Genomic DNA, 22,967 nt, shown 5'->3' on the forward strand with positions numbered 1-22,967 from the left:
TTCTTTCTCTGTTGACTTCAGAGGGTGTCTGCCAGAGGGAGACTAATATGCTAAGTAGGTGCTTAGGTAATCTGCAGCTGCAAAGATAGCAGATAAAAAAGGTGTTACTCTTAAGATATATTTAACCTGTTTTGTTGGGAGGGGTGTGGGGGTTTATGCCGAGGGTCGTCATGGGATGATGCAGATCAGAAGGGACCTCAGAAAGTCATCTAGTCCAACCTCCTGCTAAAAGCATGGCCAGCTTGAGGTCAGAACAGGTTGCTCAGAGCTTTGCCTAGACTAGTCTTGAAAATCTCCTATGTTGGAGACTGCACAACCTGTCTGGGTAGCCTGCTCTGTGGTTTGACAGTCCCAGTGGTGTAAAAGTATTTTGCCTTGCATACAGTCTGAACCCTTCTTGTTTCAGACTATGTCTGTTGTCTCTTGTTCTTCCACAACACACTGGAAGGCTGCTTTTAGGTATCTCCAAACCTCTTTGCCAGGCAGAATAAGCCATGTTCTCTCAGCCTCTTCACATAGAAAAAATGCTCCAACTCCTTAACCATATTGATAGCCTTCTGCATAACTATCTCAACTTTGACATGTGGCTAGAGCCCAAACCTGAATGCAGTGTGCTAGAGGTGATCTAAAGATCACTCAGTCTGCTGGTGGTGCTTCTGCTACACAGCCCAGGGTGCCACTGGCTACCTCTGTTCCAGGGCACCCTACTGGCTCATGGCCCATTTGTTGCCTTCCAAGAGCCACAGGTCCTTCCTGGCACATCTCCAGCCTGCAGGAGGTTATTCCTGCTGAGGTGCAAGGGTTTGCTTTTATAGTTGCTGTGTTTGAGGTTCCTGTTAACTCATTTGCTTGTCTAGGTCTTTCTGGGTATCGGCTTAGTCCTTGGGTTTGTGGCAGTGTGCAGGGTTGTCTCATACGACGTCTGTATCACATCTTTGGCTTACGTTTCTGGCATCAAACAGACTGTCCCTCTGTTTAGGTTTTATTTTCTCAGAGGCCTAGGTGTATAAATTGTTAGGAAATTACCTCCATGTGGAATATATTCTTGCTACCATCAAGACATGCAGCAGCAGCAGGTCAGTTTCCCAACTGGGAGGGAGGAGGAGAAAGTCTCTGTAACTGAATAACCCAGTCTTCAGGGAGAAGCTGAGCTTTGCTGATGTGAGAGGATTTTTAGTCATCCAGGGAACTTCTTGTTTCTTCGGAAAACTTCATTAGAATAGCTGCACTACAGGCTCATCACATGAAATGTTTATAACGTTCAAAGGCCACTACAAGATCCAAGCAGTTTGGATGCTATCTCTAATAGAAATTACAAGACAAAAATAACAAACCCCAGTTAATTTGTTATAGTATTCTTCATATCTTCAGCCTTTCCTCCTGCCAGTAGAAGAAAAAATTAGGTTCTCTGTGTGGCACCTCACAGTAACTCAGTATTCAAGGTATTTTTCTAATGATTTGAAACAGATAATCTGTTTCCAGCAGGCACAGCAGTAAATGCTGTGTTGATTAGCTATTAAAGGCTTCACTTCTGATGACAGTGGGCAACTGGAGTTGTCCCAGACTTGGAGAGCTTTTCTGAAGTGTAGCTTAGGTGGCTTCTGCAGTATCCTACTAATCCCATGGAGTTACACATCTGTGAGTCTGTTATTTTTCAAGAAAGCTTTTTTACAAGTTCATTTTGTCAAAACCAAGATATTTTTTGTAGCTCCTGGGGTGGGAATGTTTCTCTCTGCCTCTCATTTTGCCAAATACCTGTGTAGAATTAATTTCCTTTACCCACTTAATCTTTACAGGGTGCATTAAGAGGTGGCTTACGATTTTTGTTAGTGGTCATGAATTGAAGTAGTCCTTTTATAACTAACAAAGAAATGGTGTTGTTTTCAGATGTTACACTTTCTAACCTGATCACCTCCAACTGTGTGATTCACCTCCATGTTTGCCTTTGACAGAATCATGGAATGGTTCGTGTTGGAAGGGCCCTTAAAGAACTTCTGCCTAAGATCTCATTCCAATCTCCCTTTTGGCAGATTAAAGCCATTCCCCCTTGTCCTGTCCCTACAGGCTCAAAATTAATTCCAGTTTCCAAAACTGATTTTCTGTGGGCTTCTATGTAGGTCATGACATTTTTAATTTGGAGGGTTTTGAGGATTTTTGGGTGTTCTCGCTTCTGGACTCCATGTCTTTGAAAGAGTTAATGAAAATAACTTCCAAATACCTGAAATGTCTCTAATTAACTAATAAATACTTTTAGAACGTCTCACTTCAGGAATTAAGAAGATGCTCCAGTGAGGTCTTCAGGCTGTGTAAAAGCAGCTAACTGGGGGTGATACACATAGTAAGCCCTTTTCAAGTATGTCTCACTTGAGCTTCGTACTGGGCCTTAGAATCATAGAATCGTTAGGGTTGGAAAGGACCTTAAGATCATCTAGTTCCAACCCCCCTGCCATGGGCAGGGACACCTTACGCTAAATCATATCAGCCAAGGCCTCTTCCAGCCTGGTCTTGAACACTGCCAGGGATGGGGCATTCACAACCTCCCTGGGCAACCCATTCCAGTGCCTCACCACCCTAGCAGGAAAGAATTTCCTTCTTATATCCAACCTAAACTTCCCCTGTTTGAGTTTTAACCCATTACCCCTTGTCCTGTCGCTGCGGTCTAATGAAGAGTCCCTATAGGCCCCCTTCAGATACTGGAAGGCTGCTATGAGGTCTCCTACTGCTGGGGTCTGAGCTGAAGTATTAGTTCTAGAATGTTGTGATGCCAACTGTTTATAGAGTGTATGAAATACTACTGTCTTGGAGATCACATAAAACTAGTGATAGACTGCTTACTTCTTTCATCCACTGAATTTGTAAGCAGAGACTGCAGAAGCACTTAGGTAGCGATGCTGGATTTCTCCAAGGCCTCTGCAGAGAGCACATCTAGCATGACACAGCCATGTTATGATTCAGCTGCTTCAGAGATGTAGAATTGTTACTGTAAAAATAAAATGGGAGGTGTTTGTAAAACGACTTAAATCATCAATGAGAAGATCCATTGCTTCTCCTTATAGATTGGGTGCAGAATATTATTAGTATTTGTGACTGTAAGCTTACACGTGACTGTGATCTATATTTAATATTGTTATATATATATTCAGAATGCACACTAATGAAAATTTAGTTTACTATCTAAAATAGAAATAACTACTGCGCCACTGACTGCACTAAACAGAGTTGTTCTTAGTTTAGACTCCATAGAATGTAGAGCTCATCTCTAGTAGAGAATGACCAGGTACGGAATGAATATCCTGACATTTGTTACAAGTAGGCATTAGGAAAAGGAAATGAATAATAGTGTGAACCTGGGCAAAAATTCTGTGGTTTAAATATGAAGAAGACAGTCTATTGCATAATACGTGGGTCAAATAAGGGCAGGAAAGAAAATAATTACCTACAGTAGACTCCATATAAAAAAGGACTTGTAATGCAGATTTTAAAGTTGCGAAGTATTAATCAGAATTTTGCATAAACATTTGTGACGAGGCTGAACTGCAGTGTTTTCTAGTAACATATGATACCTCTGTATAGAATGCAAGGGTAAAGATTGTTCACATGTTGTCATTATCTTCAAAAATACAACTGGTAAATAATAGTAATCATCTGTGAAGTCTTGAATCACTGATTTTTCCAAAGAGGCAGATTAAACTATGTTAAAGCGAAGCCCTGGCTGCCCCCCAGGGCAGAGTGCTCCAGAGCTGGGCAAAGGTTCCAGACAGAAGCTTTAGAAAATCCTCGGGCTTTCTCTCAAATGTAAGACATACAGTTGGAGCCTCTTTGCCATCCTGCTGAGTGCAAGCATTGTGCAGCTCAGGGGCAAAGGAGCAGAGACTGCCCGTGGTTGAGCAGTTCTTCACACCCAGCTCACAGTACTGCTCACTGCTTTGAATTTGGTAATGGTCCATGGTGGTTGCTTGACCTGAAGTTTCTAAACCCCATATAGGATCATAGAATCACAGAATCTCAGACTGGTTTGAGTTGGAAGGGACCTTAAAGCTCATCCAGCTCCATCCTCTGCCATGGGCAGGGACACCTTCCACTAGAGCAGCTTGCTCCAAGCCCCTGTGTCCAACCTGGCCTTGAACACTGCCAGGGATGGGGCAGCCACAGCTTCTCTGGGCACCCTGTGCCAGCGCCTCAGCACCCTCACAGGGAAGAGCTTCTGCCTAAGAGCTCATCTCAGTCTCCCCTCTGGCAGGTTAAAGCCATTCCCCTTGGCCTGTCCCTACAGGCCCTTGTCCCAAGCCCCTCTCCAGGTTTCCTGCAGCCCCTTTAGGCACTGGAGCTGCTCTAAGGTCTCCCCTTCAGGATCCTTCTCTTGTCCAGGCTGACCCAGCCCAGCTCTCTCAGCCTGGCTCCAGAGCAGAGCTGCTCCAGCCCTCGCAGCATCTCCATTTCCTCCTCTGGCCTTGCTCCAACAGCTCCACGTCCCTCTTGTGCTGTTGTCCCAGAGCTGATGTTTTCAGTAAATAAGCAGCTTAATTTTCTGCCATCTAAGCGATGTCTCCTGCACTCCCCTGTTGGTTCAAACTGGCCTGTGTGTTTGTTTGCACAGGTACGTGCTCACCAGTTAGTTTTACCACCGTGTGACGTAGTGATCAAAGCTGTCGCTGACTATGTCCGTAACATTCAGGACACCACTGATCTGGATGCCATAGCAAAAGATGTTTTTCAGCATTCACAGGTAACGTATAACACAAAATACTGGTTTGGGTTTGTTGGGGTTTTTTATATAAAAACCAACGGCATTATACATTTGTGTTGAAGAATTGCATTCTATAAAAACAGTGGTTTGCATCAGCTGGTAATACGAATCTTTTGGTATATGCAGTGTCTTAGATACCCTAATTTTACTTTCCAGAGGTAAAAATACTGCATTTATCCTCAGTTCTTTAAATTCTTGATAATCAAAGGGGTTTTGATACCCAGAGGGGTTTTGTAGTCTGTCTTTGTGCACTGTCATTGGGAGTCAGTGGCACATGAAGGTGATACTTTCAAGCTTTATCCTTACATGGATTGACATATTTCTTATACAGTAGTAGTGCTGTAGTCCCAAGGGTCAATAGGTATTAATCCCCTATGTGATGCAGTATATGTTAACTGTGGTACCGTGCTGACCTGTAGGTGATATGCCTGGATTTGTGCCGACATCTTTTCTTCTTTATTTTAGTCTAGAACAGATGACAAAGTTACTCGATTTAAGAGAGCAGTTGCTTATTATTCAGCAACTAATAAACCTATGCCATTTCATCCACAACATTACCTAGGTAAGTAGTTCAGTAAGACTCTTCATTTGAACTAAAACCTGGGATAAACCAGAAATAGTATCATTAACAGGCTCTTATAAAAATGTTCATATTCTTTGGCAGTTTTCATTGACTCTTGTTTATGAGATTTCAAAAGAAGGTTTTTATACAATGCGTGCAGAGGTTATGTTCTTTCCCCAAAAAGAGAACAACCTGCACTGATTTTCCTCTTAGCTATTGCTGCATTGGTTCTGGCATTGGACACTGGACAGTAGGGTCCTGTAAGGAGCTCCTGTCTGGTTACTGGTTCCAGTCATAGAGACAGTTCCTGTTTCTGTTCTATAAAACATATTTCCTGTTTTTCACTGGATTCACCTGACATGTTGTAGAAATCCCTTTATAGCCTTTGATTGGTTTTTTTCATGTCATAGCATACCTGCTGAAATTGCAGCCATGGATAGTTTTCTCCAGGCTTACAAATCAACTGTATGGACACAGGTTTTACTCCACACACATCATTCTTAACACTAAAACTAATTAGAGCTGAAATTTCCTAAATTCAGTTGCCACACTGGGTAACACTATAATAATAATACAGACTATTTTTTTTCTTCTCAATTTTTTTGGGGGGAATAGATGTCCATATTTACATTCAAAGACCTGCACTAAAGGGCATTGAGACTACTCTAGGTCAGATACTCAAATGATAGTGTCCGTGTGACGTTGGTTTTGCCAGCTTCTTCATTACGACAGCTCTGGGGCTTTTTCCTGTTAAGCTTCCTTTGATACCCAGATAGAACAGAACTGTGAGGTAATGAACTGAGAGGTGACAAAAGCAAAGGGAGGCTTCACAAGCTACAAAGTATTTTTATTTAGGCAAAGATGAATAAAACTGACTTAAAGGCATCCTAGAAGGCAGCAATGCTAACAGGATGAATAAGTAAACCATGAGAGCAAAAGGATTAACAGGGTAACATTTGTGTCAAATAGTGAGCGTTTGGTTTTTTTTTTTTCTTTTTTCTTTTTCCCCATCCCTGTTTGCAATGTAGCAGCCAGACCAAATCAGTTTGGTATGCCTGGGATAGTGCCACCATATGTTCCTTCTCAGATGCTTAACATTCCACAGACCTCACTACAAGCAAAACCTGTGGTAAGTCTAGCCCTCTGCCCTTCTTTTTGGGAGAAGCCTGCTGTGCTCATCAAACTAAAATCAAGGTGGGAAAGGTCTATCTAATTTAGCATGGGCATTTAATGATTGAATTCTGAGTCTGAAACTATAGTGATCTACAGACTCTGGTAGTGCAATTTCTGTCCATGTCCAAGAGGCCTGAGTTTTAATATGTACATTTGGAAAATGTATTCTGTGTTAGAAGAAAAGCCTTTTTGATGCCTTCACTTAAGAAAGATTGCTTGATTTTAGGCCCAGCAGATGTCCAGCCAGGGTGGGGCCCAAGGCCAGGGTCCATACCCATATAGTCTCTCTGAGCCAGCCATCACCTTGGAAACAGGTGGAAAAAGTCTTTCTGAGCAGAACAACTACAGTAACATTCCTCATGAAGGAAAACATACACCATTGTATGAACGATCTTCTCCAATCAATCCAACTCAGAGTGGAAGCCCTAATCATGTGGATTCTACCTATTTTCCTGCCTCTTCTACATCTTCGTCCTCTGACAATGATGAAGGCAATGGAGGTGCAGTGAAGTAAGTTTTCGATGAGGGTATTTTCTTACTTGGCTTCTGTTAAGATAAATTTACTTTCAAAATTGTTCAGCAGTATTGTGAAAGTAAGAAATCTGCAAATTAGTGATGGGGTAGGCCTTAAAAAAACAGTCTGATATTACTGTGTCTGCAGACACTATGGCTGCTCTCTGTGGTCACAGTTTCCTTAACAAGCAAAAATCCAAACCCAAATAACTTTGGGTGTTTTTCCATTTCTGCCCTTCTGTTTTATTGAAAGAAGGAGACAGCGAGATTTTGTAAATGTCATAAAGCCTTCGAGTTCTTTGTATAAAAGAAATATTTCCACTTCACAGTATAATTCATTAAAACTTCACTGAATTTGTAGTGTTTACACTACTTAAATTTTGGGATTAATGTGGCTTTGCAAAGAAATCTGGTGTGAATGTCAGAAATTCACCCTTCAGGACAGTGACTCAAGCCCTCATTGCCAGGCTGTGTGTGGAACAAAGCAGCAGGGAAAAGGGTTTTTCTCTGTTCTACTAAGGTGCCTTATTTACTGCCGGAGTATTTCTGACTAGCACTAAATTGTCTGTCTGTCCTTAGCAATGAAGTTATGCAGATTTTGATGTAACTACTGCTTCCTGAACCACAAAAATGAAATCTGAACAGAGGCAGTTTGTGTTTCCTTTAGTCTTATTAGGGGTGATGGTGTGAGAATCACATCCCTGGGGCATCAGCAGGTCTGTGAGTGCCTCTGAAAGTTTGGTGCTGTGCATCATAGTCAGTTACTACCGGGTAGTAAATTCTGAATGTGTCTACAATAATGTGTGATGGCTTAGACTTCACTTTTTTGGTGCAGTCTGTTAACTTTGAATATTATCAGGTGTTCTGCTTAGTAAAACAAGCATGTTTACATGGCTGCCATGCAGCATAGAACTGGGAATGTACCTGCTTTAGAAAAAACAGCAAAAGGTATTTTTCAGTATTTCTGATAGTGTTGTCTCACATTTTATGCAGTACGTTTGGAGTAAGTTTAGAAACTGAAATCTAGACAGTGTCATTTATGACTTTTTGAAGGTCCCTTCCAACCCAAACTGTTCTATGATTCTGTGTCACAGTTTGAGGGAAATTACTTGACATAGTGACAAATATTTTAAAGTTCAGTCAAGAATTTTCCCTACATGAGCATTTAGTCACTGTAATATACAGCTCTTTAAATACAATCCAGACGTTGATATAGTACAAATCAATAAATGTTGGTATTAAAGTCTCTTCAAGACTCTTACAAATTGACATTTCTAATACATAGATAGCATCCCTGGATCTCTGGCCCCTTAGTTCCACTAAAGGTCACCAAGGATTTATCCTACTCTGTTTAGCAGTACTTTGAAATGCTGTTGTTCTTTGTGTTCTCCTTCAGCCATGTCAGTGGGAACAAAATTGGCTGGGAAAAACCAGGAGTCCAGTCAGAAAGTCAAACACGTGGAGAGCTGAGAGACCAAACAAAGGTAATTCCTGAAGTTCCCAACATCACAACTTACTCTTTTGTGCTAGACAGAAAACTCTGAGTAGAATTTTCAATATTGATCTGTAGGGTTTAGTGTAAACTTTTACACAGTTTGGTGAATTACAAAACAAGAACTTTAATGGACAGTCAGAAGTTTTCCAAGGAGTATTGTAGTGAATACATGAAAATTAAATAGGGTACGTTAGAAAATAGTACATAGAAAACAGAAACCAATACATTTGTTTACTCCTTAGCTAACACTCTCCCTTATATCCTTAGATACTGCTATCTGTGTTTACAGTAGTTCATTGGTTTGTTTTTTCCTAAGGATTACAGTGGTTTGTCTGTGGATTCAGAGTCCATTTTGTATAACCTGCAGTGAAGTAAGAGCAGCTCTAGCACACATTTCAGTGTTAGCAACAGACCATTGTATTAAAACTCAGCTGAGGAGTGGAAGTCCTTTATAACCACCTAGTAGGATTTTTACATAATACATACTGAAGTACTTCAGTGGGACTAGTTAGAACGTATTGCTACCTAACTAAGGAAGGGTGGGATAATTAAACCCTTGCTAAAGACATAACATCATTCTATTAATTATTTTCAACATCTAAACCCATTGTCAAATGAAGGGGTATTATGGTCTGTGTTTCAAGGTTGAACTGTGTTTGGAAAGAATGTTCCAAGCATTTGCACTTAATATCTCTGCATTTTGTGCTGGAACTGTTCAACTCTTAATTTTGTGTCAGAAAAACCCAATCACGAGTGAGTTACACTGCAGGCAAACAGAACATTTTCCTATACCTTTGGCATAGAAATTCCAGTAAACTTGGGCTTTGTGCTTAAAATATCAAGCTGATGATTTCATCCATCAGTGGTTATTATTTTTGCAGACTACGCCCCGTATGATAACTGTATTTCCCGGGGGATTAGTCACCATATGCAAATGCTAATTTGACCTATTACATTCCTTCTCTGTTTGCTGGGCCATGTTTGAAGGCTGGTACTTCATCCCAGCTGCAGCCCTGTTTTCATACTGAATTCCAGCTGTGTGAGCAGCCACTCAGCTTCCCAGTCCAGCTTAAATGCCTCCAACTTCCTAGATAAATGCTTGTGAGTTTACTTGCCTGTGCTTTTTTTTAATATCAATTCAGTATTGTAATATTTAATTCAGTCACATAAGACAGTTGTATCTGTTGAGCATGACAGGGAGAATTAAGAGTACGTTTTGTAGATGAGCTCATTATTGTAGAGATGATGCCAAAAAAAAAGTATTTCCTAAAGTTTTCAACTGAAAGAGCTTCGTGAATTTCTGAGCTAAAGTGCTGAAAATCTGGCATAGATTAGACAGCTAGCGGCAGTTTGACACTCCTTTCACTTGACTTAAATGTCAAGATCCCTTGCTCATAGTTGTCTCACCACATGATTACACATGACAGAAGTATGCTCACCTCATTCAGGTTGGAGGTATATCGCTAACAAAAGAAACCCCACATGTTTAACTGTGGTAGCTCCTCAGGTGAAGTGTTTGAATACTACTATTCTTCCAAAACCTAAAGGAGGATGACTAGATCTGGAGCTTTTGACAAGGGCCTGTTAGGACAGGACAACAAAAGGGAATGGCTTTAACCTGCCAGAGGGGAGACTGAGCTGAGCTCTTAGGCAGAAGCTCTTCCCTGTGAGGGTGCTGAGACGCTGGCACAGGGTGCCCAGAGAAGCTGTGGCTGCCCCATCCCTGGCAGCGTTCAAGGCCAGGTTGGATGGGACTGATACAACGTGACTAGTGGAAGGGGACCCTGACCATGGCAGGGATTGGAGCTGGATGAGCTTTAAGGTCCCTTCCAACACAAAACAGTCTGTGATTCTATGATTATCACTGGAGCAGCTCCAGGACAACCTGGCAAATGGGGAAAGCGTTGCTGTCAGTTGGGGTTTTGTCATCTTTACTCTGTGCCCTCAGTAAGCAGCAGTCTGTAAACTGGTCTCTGGGGTCCACTGTCACTGACTTTTAATTGTTGGGGTAATAGAAAACAGAGACAAAAATGTTTAAACTGGTACATATTTGATAATATGATACAGAATTAATAGAGCTGTGATAGCTCATGTGTCTCTAAATCATTCTGTATTAGTATGTTGTGTTAGAAGTGTTCTGCTTTACAGGTTTTAACCATTTCTTCTGTGTATTTTCATTTTTATAAATAAAATCTAGATTACCAGCTCTAAAATATGCAAAATACATTCTTTCAGTAACATCCTCTTTGACTGTGTGTCTGAAATGTCATCTGAAAATAAACATTGCCCCTTTGATATTTTGCTTCAAGCATGTTTTTACTTATACAGACCTTTCTCTAGAGGGTTTTTGGGGAGGGGTGTTTTTAGGTTTTAACATGCAGGTTTGTATTTTTCAGAAGAGTGAACAAGCTGAGCTTGTTTGGGTCTGGTTTTTATGTACCTTGTTCTGTGGGATTTCATGGCTTGGGCCATTTTGATTCCAGGTTTTTACTCATGCACGATTTATCATCAAGAGAATAAATCAAACTTCAGTTTCAGAAGTTTTTAATATTACTATGATAGTGTATAGGCATGAAACTAATAACAACTCTAAAGGTAAAACAGCTTTCCGGTTTGAAGACAAGGATTTTTAGGAATTAACTACTTTTCTTGGTAGTATTTGTGAGCAATACAATATAAATGCTTTCAAAAGGCTTATTCACCAGGAAGTTTACAGTATAATTTTGACATTTTTCCTGATAAATGCCACATTAATGGTGCAGTCAGAACATGTTGCTATTTTCTCTTACAATCATTTCAGACAAAATAATTTTATATTAAAAAGAACAACACATTTACAAAGCTTTTGCGTTCATACACTATATAGTCTATAATAATGTCTATAAATGTCTTTAAAATGAAAGGTGTAGTGTTTCCTGCTTCTATTTGAAATGCAAACTGGGAAGGGATGTGTTAATGGAAGTCTAGAGAAATTATAGGCTTGATGACTGTCAGTTAACCCATGTAGTTGGTAGTATCTTGGAAATACTCTAGATACAAGGCTGCTCACATTTAATTAAAAGGTCATCAGTCCTCTTTCTGCATTGTGTAACTAAAAATTAAAGATAATAATTCCTGTTGTTGTTAAGAAGTTAAAGCTTTACCATAATACTTATTTATTCAGCAAACAGTGGCTGACAGCTTAGATCTTCTGGAACACTTGCAGCCAGGTTTGGGTAATTTATTCTACGCACTGATACAACATGATGGGAAGGCTTACTGTTCTCATTGTGGGTGAAGAAGGAAACTTGCAGTTTCTCTTGGCTCATCTCCTTGCATGTTTCTGTTCATGTTCAAAAGCACTTGATTTTGTTTGTTCTGTTACAGGCAGAAGGTTCCTCTAGTGCTTCTTCAGGAAGTCAGGCAGCCGATGTCAAAGGGAATCAAACCAGTAATCCACAAATCCCATGCCTGTTGTCAATGCCCACCAGAAACCACATGGATATTACTACCCCTCCATTACCTCCTGTAGCACCTGAAGTATTAAGAGTGGCAGAACACAGGCATAAGAAGGGGTTAATGTATCCTTACATCTTCCATGTCCTAACCAAGGTATGACATTTAAAAATGAGGTACTGTGAAATAACGATGCACTTGCTTTTCTGGCTAAAGAGTATCATAAACGTACATCATATATCATGCTTTTGAGTTTGGATCCATATTTATCACTGCTAACAATCTTTTCTCCTGTTTTCTAACCACTGATCTGTCTAGTACATTTTTCCAATAAATAGATGACTGTAATTAGAAGCGTTTACTTACAAAATAATTTCTTTAGATACCTATGTGTGTAGATATATAAAAATATCTGCATATATTAATATATGGAGATATATCTAATAGATATATGTGTGTGTGTTTATATGGAGCTTGTTTCGATCTGAGAACTCCTGCGTATGTGGTCTGGTGTCTGTGCCAAGTCTTTTCTATTTTTGGTGTTCAAAAACACTTAGATTGTTTTCCCTCAGAACCTGATCCCTCCTATCCCTGGTAGCTAGCCCTGATAGAAACATGGCAGCTATGAAATGAAAAATCCCTTTTGTATGATCCTGGAATGTAATTATAGAGGAACTCGATGATGATCTGAATTTTTGTTAATTTTAGTTGGCAGAATGTTTCTGATGGCTTATTTTGTTGTTTGGCTATATCATGTGCTGGCCTTCAGATCCCGGGTGAGCTGCAAGCATTTTCACACAGCTTAGGACTCTGCTCATTGTGTCCGGCAGAAAAAAAATCTATCCTAATGGTCACATAAGGACACCTTGAAAAGCAATGGGAGAGCTTCTCACAGAAGTAGGCAGTGGTAATCTGCTCCAGTGTGTCTGGGAGCTGCTGAAGTCTGGTTTGTGTTGAGCCAGGAAGGAGCTAGAACAGAGGTGTTCCTGCACACCTTTGTATTTGACTCAGTGTAGTCTCAAAAGACCCAAGTTCGTTGTTCCTTTTAACTGCAAACAGATGAGTCCCAGAATGAGACAACTTCAATCTTTTTCCTTCCTCTTCAGTGATAAAAACACCTTAGTCCTGGTTTTCATTCATCAAGCCCATTCAGTGTACATATTTGCACAGCATCTAGCAAAATGGCACTGTCCACATGCCTATTCCTTTATATTCATTTCAACAGTCTGCTTCAGGACAATAATAATCCTCTCTCTAGTGGAGATCTGAAATCCATAAAAAAGAAAAGTTTCTGCATCAAGGTTGATGTTTGGATTTCCTATTTCCATGTGTGTGTTTTGAACCATGTAGTGCTGCCATTTCTTTATTCTAACATTTCTTTATCAAATAAAAATACAGGAGAATCAAAGGGTGTATGAAGACCATTGATCCCAGTTGAGTTTCACACTGTGCATGGCCAAATATTCTTAATACATTTAAATACTACTTGATGTTTAATCATGGAATCATTTAGGTTGGAAAACACCTTAAGATCATTGAGTCCAACTGTAAACCCAGCACTGCCCAGCCCACCACTAAACCATGTTCCTAATTGCCACATCTATATCATCTACATGTCTTAAATACCTCCATGCATGGTGACCCCACCACTGCCCTGGGCAGCCTGTTCCACTGCCTGAGCAGCATTTTGGTGAGGAAATTTTTTCCTAATATCCATCCTAAACCTGCCCTGGTGCAGTTTGAGGCTGTTCCCTCTTGTCCCATCCCTTGTTCCTTGGGAGCAGAGCCCAGCCCCTCCTGGCTCCATCCTCCTGTCAGGTAGTTATAGGGAGCCATGAGGTCCCCCCTGAGCCTTCTCTTCTCCAGACTGAATCCCCCAGGTCCCTCAGCCGTTCTCCATCACACTTGTGCTCCAGGCCCTGCACCAGCTCTGCTGCCCTTCTCTGGCCCCCCTCCAGCACCTCAATGTCTCTTGTAGTGAGGGGCCCAGAGCTGAGCACAGGGTTCAAGGTGTGGCCTCACCAGTGCTGGATACAGGGGGACAGTCACTTCCATGGCCCTTCTGGCCACGCTATTTCTGGTACAGGCTAGGATGCCACTGGCTTCTTGGCTGCCTGAGCACAAGCTGCTCATGTCTGGCTCCGTCAGTCAGCTCCCACAGGTCCTTTTCTAGGAGCAGCTTTACATCCACTCTTCCCAAGCCTACGGTGTTCCATGGGGTGGTTGTGGCCCAAGTGCAGGACCCAGCACTTTACCTTTTCGAACGTCATACACAGCCCATGGATCCAGCCTGTCCAGATCCCTCTGAAGAGCAGATCAACACTCCCACCCAACTTGGGGTATCATATCTCGCAGTGGGAGGAAGCAAATGAAATGCCTGCATTTGAGATATCCTCTCCCAACAGAGAGAAAAAAATCAATCTAGAGATGACTGCATAAAAAATAAATCCGTACTACTTAAGACTGTTTTTCTTTCCCCACTATCTGAAGTGCTTTTGAACAGGTATGCACAGGGGACCTAAAGTGCAGCATGAGTACACTGACAGGTATCTCACTGAATAATTATGGGATTCTTCAGAAACTGGCACATAGAAGTGTTCCAGGTTACGTTGCTGTTATGTAGAGAGAGACACCTTATAGACATAGCGTTACACCTAATGTAGTGTTGTCTGAGTTCAACCTGACGGTACCCTCATGCAGTCATTACAGGATGTTACCTACAGTATTCATTGGTAGGACAGTTTAAATGTGGGGTGTGGGTTAAGTGAAAATAGCAAAATGGAGCAGTGCTTGACAGTGCTGGAAATGAAGGCTGGCACCTGGGAGCAATGCAGTGAAGTCAGTTGTTTTCCAAGGAAATCTTAACATGGTTGGAAGTGCAGACACACAAAACACAGAATGTTGCTGCTGTTTTGAGAGAGAATGCTGGAGGGTTCTTTCATACTTTTATCTGAAAAAGTATAAAATGCTAAAACTTTCCTTATACGCATTCAAAACCCAGCTATGATTTTTTGACCAGGTCTTCTCATAATGTTTTTTTCCAGCAAGTCCCCAGTACTGTTTCAAATCCTTGCACCAGAAAGGGGTTCTTAGACAGCATTAATTTTTTTTTTAAATGACTATATGAAATCTAGATCAGCTTCAAATGGGCTTTGACTGTCTGAAAGCACAGTGCTGCATTCAGGTGTGCTATTTCACTCTTCAAAGTATCCACATTTGAGGATCACTGTTTAGGTAATCTTCACCTACAGATAGTCCAGGCAAAAGGTAAAAAAAGAGGTGTGTGATAAAGAAGTAAAAGAAGAAATCAACAAGAATGATCAGAGCCTGGATACTTAACTAGAGGAAAACAAGTAGGGTGCATGGAAATCGTACACTGGTGTTATCTTCACATACCTAAGATTCATCTTATTGCTGAATCACGTTTTTATTGACTAGATGGGATTTATAGTAGAGCTGATTTGGTTACCATTCATGCCTCAATGCTTCCTGTGCACTCTATCATGTTATCTTCTTCTGCTTTCTTTCATGCCAAAGGGTGAAATCAAAGTTGCTGTTTCTATAGAAGATGAAGCCAACAAAGACCTGCCTCCTGCTGCTCTCCTTTATAGGCCAGTTCGTCAGTATGTTTACGGAGTCCTGTTTAGTTTGGCAGAAAGCAGAAAGAAAACTGAAAGACTTGCTTTTAGAAAGAACAGACTTCCACCAGAATGTATGTACTGTAGAATCCGTTCTTTATTTCCTTTGCTGTGTTTTCATATCCATTTGTGCTGTGATTTGACTGAGAATAGCTTCTAAGATTTCATCTGTGTAGCTGGTCCTGGGGAATTTATGCTTATTTGATCCCATGGATAACAGGAGAAAGTATTGCTGATTTGAAATTTTATGTCCTGTTGTAGTTTAAGAATCGGAAACGTCACCATTTCTAAGCAGGCTCTAGCTGTTGTTAAGATGTCTGCTCAAGCTGCTGTCGGGCTTGCAGCAAGTAATATCAGTTTGAGATGGAACGTTCAAAGCACATGGCAGAACTGAATTGTAGAAGACTTCTGTGCATATGCATATGATTTATTTTTTTTTTTTGGCAAATGACATGTATTATCTTACCCTGTCTTCCAAAACACGCAGTGCAGGGAGATTGGCAAGTGTCTAGTGTCCTTCAGGTGCTGGCCTATAAAAACATGATTTAGCATCCTTAGAGGTCAGGTGTAGGCATGATGAAGGTAGATCTGGGTGGGAGGAGACTGAACTTCTGCAGACAGACTTAGGGAAAGATCCTTTGCTGGTTCAGGTGAATGTTAATCTGCCCATTAATCTGGTAGTTGTCTTTTTAAGTCTCCTGTATTCCAGAAAAATCAACTTCCTCATTCTAGAGTGTATAATGAAATGCATACAAAGAAGTGATTGAACTTTACAGTAGCATCTTATAAAGGTTAAAGGAATGCTAAAGCATTAAGGGAATGGCAGCAGTAGCAGTAGTATTTATATATAGGAGTCTGCTGTCACTAGACTGAATTTAAGAATTGGAGATTTAGGATCTATGAAAGCATTATTTACAGTCTTCATATGTAAAAGGGTAAAAAGAATCAGTAGTAAACTTTGCCCATTCCCTTTTCCATTTTTAATTGTGAAATGTTTCCTCCACATTCATAGTGGAGATGATAATCTTCCAATGATATTTGAAAAACTGTGTATATTGGCCAGTTATTTTGTGGGAATTAACATTTACCTTGCTTGAACAATATCTGAGCACATGTATTGTCACAAAGTTCTTAATTCTTACTCACACAACATCGGAGTATTTCAGGTTACAGGATTATTTCAGGATTAAAGCAGTGACATTATTTGCAGTATACATTTATCCTCATTCAACTTCTGTCTTTAAAAGCGTACTGCAACGTTTATAGTGGTGGAAAAGCTGAGTGCTGAAGGTCTGCTTCTGGTTTCAGAATGTTTTTATCTTGTAAACCTAGCATGTTCTCTGTAGGCTACTGGGGAAGCCTGTGTCAGCTCTGTTTTCACTTACACTGCTTTTCAGAGGTTTATTCTCAATGGGTGCTAAGAGCACTGCTGATGACTTGGTTTAGTTACAGGAGCTCTGGCAAGTGTTGCTGCAGGACACATTCAGCTACTGACCTACTTCGGTCCTAGGACTGACCACGCTTTTAAAAAATAGGAAGATAAACCTGAATATCTGCCCAGAAGTTAGTTGCTTCACTGCAGAGTTTACAGTTCTGGTGAAGATGGGTTTGAAATAAGATGCAAACATGTGGCTTGGAAGGGTGATGCTGCAGAAGCACATTTATTTTGGTCACCTCTCATACTAAGTAGCAAAAATTGGGCAGGTTGGGCAAGACTCAGGCAGTGCATTGAGAGAATACCTTCTTCACTGGCAAGAGCAGATTTCTCTGCTCATTTAGTCACACTAGTTAGCCCATGCTAACTCCTCTGAGGACCCTGGGTATAGTGAACAAGTGGTGCCTATTCTCCTTCAGTGTCTTGATTTGATTTTCTTTTTCTGCTGCTCTCTAAAATGACCGAGTTCTGAAGCACAGTAATGAAGACAAGAGAAAACTGAAGAATTGAGAGATGTTAAGAGAATTAAGAAATTAATTTCTACAGAAACTTAATGTTGCCCCTAAGATCTACGTAGAAAGGGAATGAATATATTAGTATCTAAGCCGCTGTCATCTTTGTTCTGCACACCACAGCACTGGCAACATAATAATTGTGCATGTGTAATTTGCAAGTATACTGTATGCAACGGTTATAGGAGGCTGTGAAAACTACATCATAAACTGACATGAGTATTATTATTAAATACATAGCAGCATAAAGAATCTTTCATAAAATGGGTGAGTTCCTGTCTTTTAAATCGTTATTATTTTTTATGTAGTGGAAAAGCCAATGAAAAACAACAGATACGTTGTAAGAAGTACTCAGCAAGGTTCTTCAATGATAATGTCTGCTAACTAATGCCTTTGCTGTCCATGTCCTCATGTCTGCTCCCAGAGGGTATGAAGAGCTGAATCACAAACTTCTTGATTGTGCTTTTGCTGCCAAGGACAGTATTTGCTGCACTGTCCTTCCTTCTGAGGAGAGGGAAACTTCATCTCTGACTTTTTCTTCTTTTGAAGCTCTGAAACAGGCTATTTCCCATTTTCTGGTAAATACGTATGTGCAGCTGAAACCATCTGCCCTTTCCACTCTATGGGAAAATGCACACTTGTTCAAGCTGTCGTGACTCGTGGTCGGATCCACAAGTGTGTTGTTTCAAGCCTAGCCACCTTGTGATGTGCTCTTCTCCATCAAGGGTGTATTCAGCTCTTCCAAAAGGAAAGCTGTATCTTTTGGGCAGTAGCCCTGCTGCAGAGTCAAGCTTAGCTCAAGCTGTGCTGTCAGTTAAGATTACAAGGTTAAAAATGAGCCTTGATTAATCTGCATTAGCTAGCTCATCTTCTAGAGGTACTGGGTACCTGACACCTTGTGTTCAGTGCATGAAAAATGCCAAGAGAATACCAAAACCACATGAGGTGCAGTTAGCCACAAGGGCTCTAACAGACAGCTTCAGCATGCAGGATGCTGTTGCTAGTGACTGTAGAGCCTGTAACAGCATTCCCATATGCATCAAGAAGGTTATTACTCTCATACAGATTGATGCTGACCCTTTATACTTGGGTTGACCTAGAAATGTCATAAGGGTAATGTTCAGAGCAGTTGCTTAGGCTACTTTGAGTATTCACATCTGATCAGCAGCAGGAGGAATTTTAAATTATAAAATTATAGGAGGAATTATAGAACGCAGTATAATTACACTGTGATGTTGTGTCCGCACACACTCTGATCAGAGTGTTCATTGTAGTCTTCAGTCTTCAGGGTAGACATTGCTTATTCCAACTGGAAGTCCTGGAGGGAAAGCAAAGAGCTTTCCTCTGAGGACAGAGATCCTCAGCAGCTGAGGAAGGGATGTGCTTGGCAGCAGTCCCAGTACAGGGTTGTCAAAGGTGTAAGAAGCCCTCAAGAAATCCGTGGATATGGACAAGTCCTGGATTCATCTGCTATGTTAAATGCTAAATTTAGGTGGGCAGTGCTACAGTTACTTGTCAAGTACAGCTGTAGTTCCCCATCCCCAGCATTCAGAGAGGGCACTCTCTGCCAGTCCACTGGAGGGACCTTCATATAAAACCATTCCGCAAGAAGCATGGTTACCTAGTCCATAATAATAATTACTTTACAGAACTTTTGAGACCAGGGTGGATCTCCAGTGTGGCCTCTGCAGGTGGCGTGTTACTGAAGAGGGTACATTTTGAGAGCAGACTGAGGTGTCTTCCTGCAGCCTGAACATGGTTGGTCATGGGAGTTGTCATCCCCAGGTTAAAAACTTTGAACCAGGTTTGAATGTGGAAACATGGGATTGTAGATAGAAAAGAGAGACAGAAAATATTCCCTTCTTCTATGCTTGAGGTCCTTACATTGAACTATGTGAAAGAAACAACAGTGAAACCTTTGTGTTGGGTACAGCTCAGTTTAATTGTTGTGTTTCACTGCTGCAGGAGCTTAGAAGCAGAGGAGTTAGTCATCTGAGGGGGCTTAAATGTGGTGTGCATGTGGAGTTTGCATCTGCTTGCCTCTGGAGAGGCCTCAGTATCACCTCCATTGTCAAATGGGGTTGAAGGAAAGAAAAAAGAACGCCAGAACACGAACGGCTATTTTATGTCCATTGTCAAGGGGTTGGGGGTTTCTTTACTGCAAACAGATGAAACTGTTCTGCACTCTGTTTTCCATCTGTTTCCTGAGAGAGCTGACAAGTTTTGGTCCAAAAGTGTCTTTTGCTTTTAAGACCTAAAGCAATTAAATGAGTCTTTGAAAGCCTACAAAGAGTCCATCCTTCCATTGTTTATGTTTGTTGTCCCAGGCCTGAGCAGGAGATGAAAACCGGCGTGATGAGCTGCGCAGCTGCCAGAGCAGCGCTGCTGGCTGGTGAAGCCTGTCTTCTATGGCTTGGTGGCATACAAAGACTGGTAGTAACCAGAATAGAACATGATTTTGTAGTGAGGCTACCCACTAAATATATCAGAATATTTATTTCATTGCTGCATGTTATCTTTGTAAAACTTACCCTGAGCTATAGGAAGTGTACCTATAATGCTAGGCTAGTTTTGTTCCAGAAAAGCCTGAGAGTGCTTTGGGATGTTCTGGAGGTTCTTCTGTAATCCTGACCATCACCTGTGCCATGGTTTGCCTGCTCCTAAGTGTGAAATGACTTGTAAGGCCGAGGTGTGGTTGCTGGCGGAGGCTGTGTAAGGGCTTTCCTGGTGCCAGCCACTCAGTCCATGGCAGGGGTGTTTTGAGAAGCAGGAACAGGTCTGTGCTCCTGCAGCAGATCTCTCTGAGCTGTAACCTGAGGCTTCACTAACAAGCTGCCTGAATCTTTCCACACCACATAACTGGGCTCTGAGTTAAGAAGGGTGCAGACAAATTCTGAGCTGGTCAAAGTTGGGGTCACTCCAAGGCCAGAGGGATCATTTTGCAGTCTTGGCTTTTTTTTTTTTTTTTTTTAAGCCTGTGTCCCATTTCTGTTGCCTCCACACATAAAAAAGGAGGTGATGTAGCAGCACTCAAGAGTTGAAGAGTCTTTGGTGTGGCTGAAAGGGAGCTTAGGAGACACAAAACTACTGATCTCTTCACAGAAAACAGAACCCCAGGCTGGTTTGTGTTGGAAGGGACCTTAAAGTTCATCCAGTTCCAGCCCGCTGCCACAGGCAGGAACACATTCCATTAGAGCAGCTTGCTCCAAGCCCTGTGCAGTAATATATTTCTCTTTAGGTATTCTTTTAATTTATCACTGTAGGGTTTTGATTGATGACACAGATATTGTTGGGGAAAATTGCATTTTCAAATTCTGCTGCTTGTTTTAGAAAAATAGATGTAGTTCCTTTATGTTGTATGTTTGAAAATATTAATGTACCATTCCTACTGTGCAGCTGGCTGCATATAGTGAATTTTGAAGTGGTCACTGTTGAGAGATGGTCCATATAGAGGTTGAATTACCATTTTGGCAATGTAGTACATGTAATGCAGGACATCGGTGTCCACTGAAGTTTCCAAGTGATGCTTTTTGGATGTAAATTTCTTGTGTTAACTGGAATGTTTTCTTTCCACTGTTGCCACTTTGCAGTTTCACCAGTGATAATTAAAGAGTGGGCTGCTTACAAAGGAAAGTCTCCTCAAACCCCTGAGCTGGTGGAAGCACTCGCATTCAGGGAATGGACCTGTCCCAACCTGAAGAAGCTGTGGCTGGGAAAAGCAGTGGAAGACAAGAACCGAAGAATGAGGGCGTTTTTGGCCTGTATGAGATCAGATACACCAGCAATGCTCAATCCAACTAATGTGCCCACTCATCTTATGGTGCTCTGTTGTGTACTAAGGTCAGTGTTACATTAAGGTAAAGCAGAATGCAGGAAGGGTCATCTCTCTGACCTACTTAATTTTGTATTAAACCATGAATATAGAAAGTATTCATAATTGCAACATCAATAGGAGAAGAGGTTTGCTTTAGTTTTAGAACGTTGCTGCTGTGAGTCTTTAAAGAATGCTGTGTGCTCAACGTTTGGTGTTTCAGTCTCTAGAGGACTGAAGGGAGGAGGAAAAAAAGCCTGGGTTGCAAAGAGGCCCCTGTAGCACTTGTAGTAGTTTACCCTTACTCGAGGCTTCAGCTACTAAAAAATAACTTTTGGTGTCTCAGAGGCTGTGTTGGTGAAGTTGTAAAGCAAAAGAGAGAGTTCTTAGAGAACAGATTTCTTGGAGAACAGCTGCCTAGCAGCTTATCCAGATGCCAAGTTCACAGGAATGCTACTTTGCCTATGGTGTGTTGGATTCCATGTGTAAGAATTGTTCCTCTACTTGAGATGATGATAAGCAACAGTTGAAGTATTAATTCTGTAGTTCAGCTTTTCAAAGGGAAAGTCACAAGGTCCAAAATACTCTTTGATTCTCAGATAGAAAATAGACTGAGGCATTGAGAGATGCTTATGTTTTTGGAAAGGGATTGTTATTTCCATACAATTAGCTTATAAATCTGGCAGAATCTAAGTTTAGCATGTTGCACATGGAAAAACTTCAAGCCATTTTTTGAAAATGATAAATATATATGTCTTCAGTTCTGTGGAATTTTGTCTTGCCTTTTCAGCACTAAAAATCCTTCTTCTTCTCCTTATAGAATAGAAAGGATACCAAAATAGTCTAATGGGTATCTTAAAGCAGAGCTCCTCATTTCATTTGCACAGCATGTTTCTCTCCTGTGACATGTGGCATATATAAATTGTTGGTTTTGTAAAGACCATTAATCTTTCTATAACTTTATTTTTAGAATCCACTTATGTTTTAAATTCTGTTTTGGTGGCCTGTCCTTCCCTTTCTCCCCCAGAAGCAGGGTTTGCAAACCGATCCACAGTCAGTAGCTCTTCCATATGGATTTAAACAAATTCAAACTTCAAATCTATTTAGTGTTTAGGTCTTTTGAACTATTCAAGTCTAAACAGCAAGAAAGATGTTTTATTGTTGCATTCTTATGATTTCTGATCCTATTGAAGGAAGCTTCTGAGTAATTCTGGGCTTCCTCTGTAGGTATATGGTACAGTGGCCGGGGGTGCGTATACTTCGTCGCCAGGAACTTGATGCTTTTCTTGCCCAAGCATTGTCTCCAAAGCTCTATGAACCTGACCAGCTTCAGGAGCTCAAGGTAATTCTGAACTATATAAGAGATTTCTTCCCAGTTGATCCATACTGTTAACTCTAGTGGGTGATGTGTATATGACTGTCTTGCTAAAAGCCTTGCATAATTACTGATACTTTCCAAAATATTAGTCTTAGTATTTTAAAGTGTTGCAGAGATTGATAACTGATTCTGCTTCACTGCTTGGGTAAGTAGCTAAAACCTTAAACGTACTCTATACTGCAAAGCCTTTTCTCACAATTCTTAAGTAATTCTCTCTTGAAAGCTGGAAATAAATGTGCTTCCACTGAAAAGATAGAAAAGAAAAAGA

The 22,967-nt window shown here is 41.0% G+C and overlaps 1 protein-coding gene across 2 annotated transcripts in view; it reads left to right on the top strand.

Annotated features, from left to right (window-relative positions):
- Nucleotides 1-22,967, top strand: part of FAM120A (family with sequence similarity 120 member A) — a 55,153-nt gene that overhangs the window by 15,057 nt on the left and 17,129 nt on the right. For both annotated transcript variants that reach the window (XM_062619583.1, XM_062619582.1), the window contains exons 4-12: nucleotides 4,598-4,726; nucleotides 5,213-5,309; nucleotides 6,338-6,438; nucleotides 6,709-6,992; nucleotides 8,392-8,479; nucleotides 11,857-12,081; nucleotides 15,463-15,637; nucleotides 21,101-21,350; nucleotides 22,549-22,663. In XM_062619583.1, the coding sequence (XP_062475567.1) occupies nucleotides 4,598-4,726; nucleotides 5,213-5,309; nucleotides 6,338-6,438; nucleotides 6,709-6,992; nucleotides 8,392-8,479; nucleotides 11,857-12,081; nucleotides 15,463-15,637; nucleotides 21,101-21,350; nucleotides 22,549-22,663 (1,464 nt within the window). The remainder of the gene's footprint in view (nucleotides 1-4,597; nucleotides 4,727-5,212; nucleotides 5,310-6,337; nucleotides 6,439-6,708; nucleotides 6,993-8,391; nucleotides 8,480-11,856; nucleotides 12,082-15,462; nucleotides 15,638-21,100; nucleotides 21,351-22,548; nucleotides 22,664-22,967) is intronic.

The sequence above is a fragment of the Pezoporus occidentalis genome, unplaced genomic scaffold, assembly GCF_034315485.1.
Source record: "Pezoporus occidentalis ecotype Australia unplaced genomic scaffold, CSIRO_AGI_Poc_V1 ctg212, whole genome shotgun sequence".
NCBI lineage: Eukaryota > Metazoa > Chordata > Aves > Psittaciformes > Psittacidae > Pezoporus > Pezoporus occidentalis.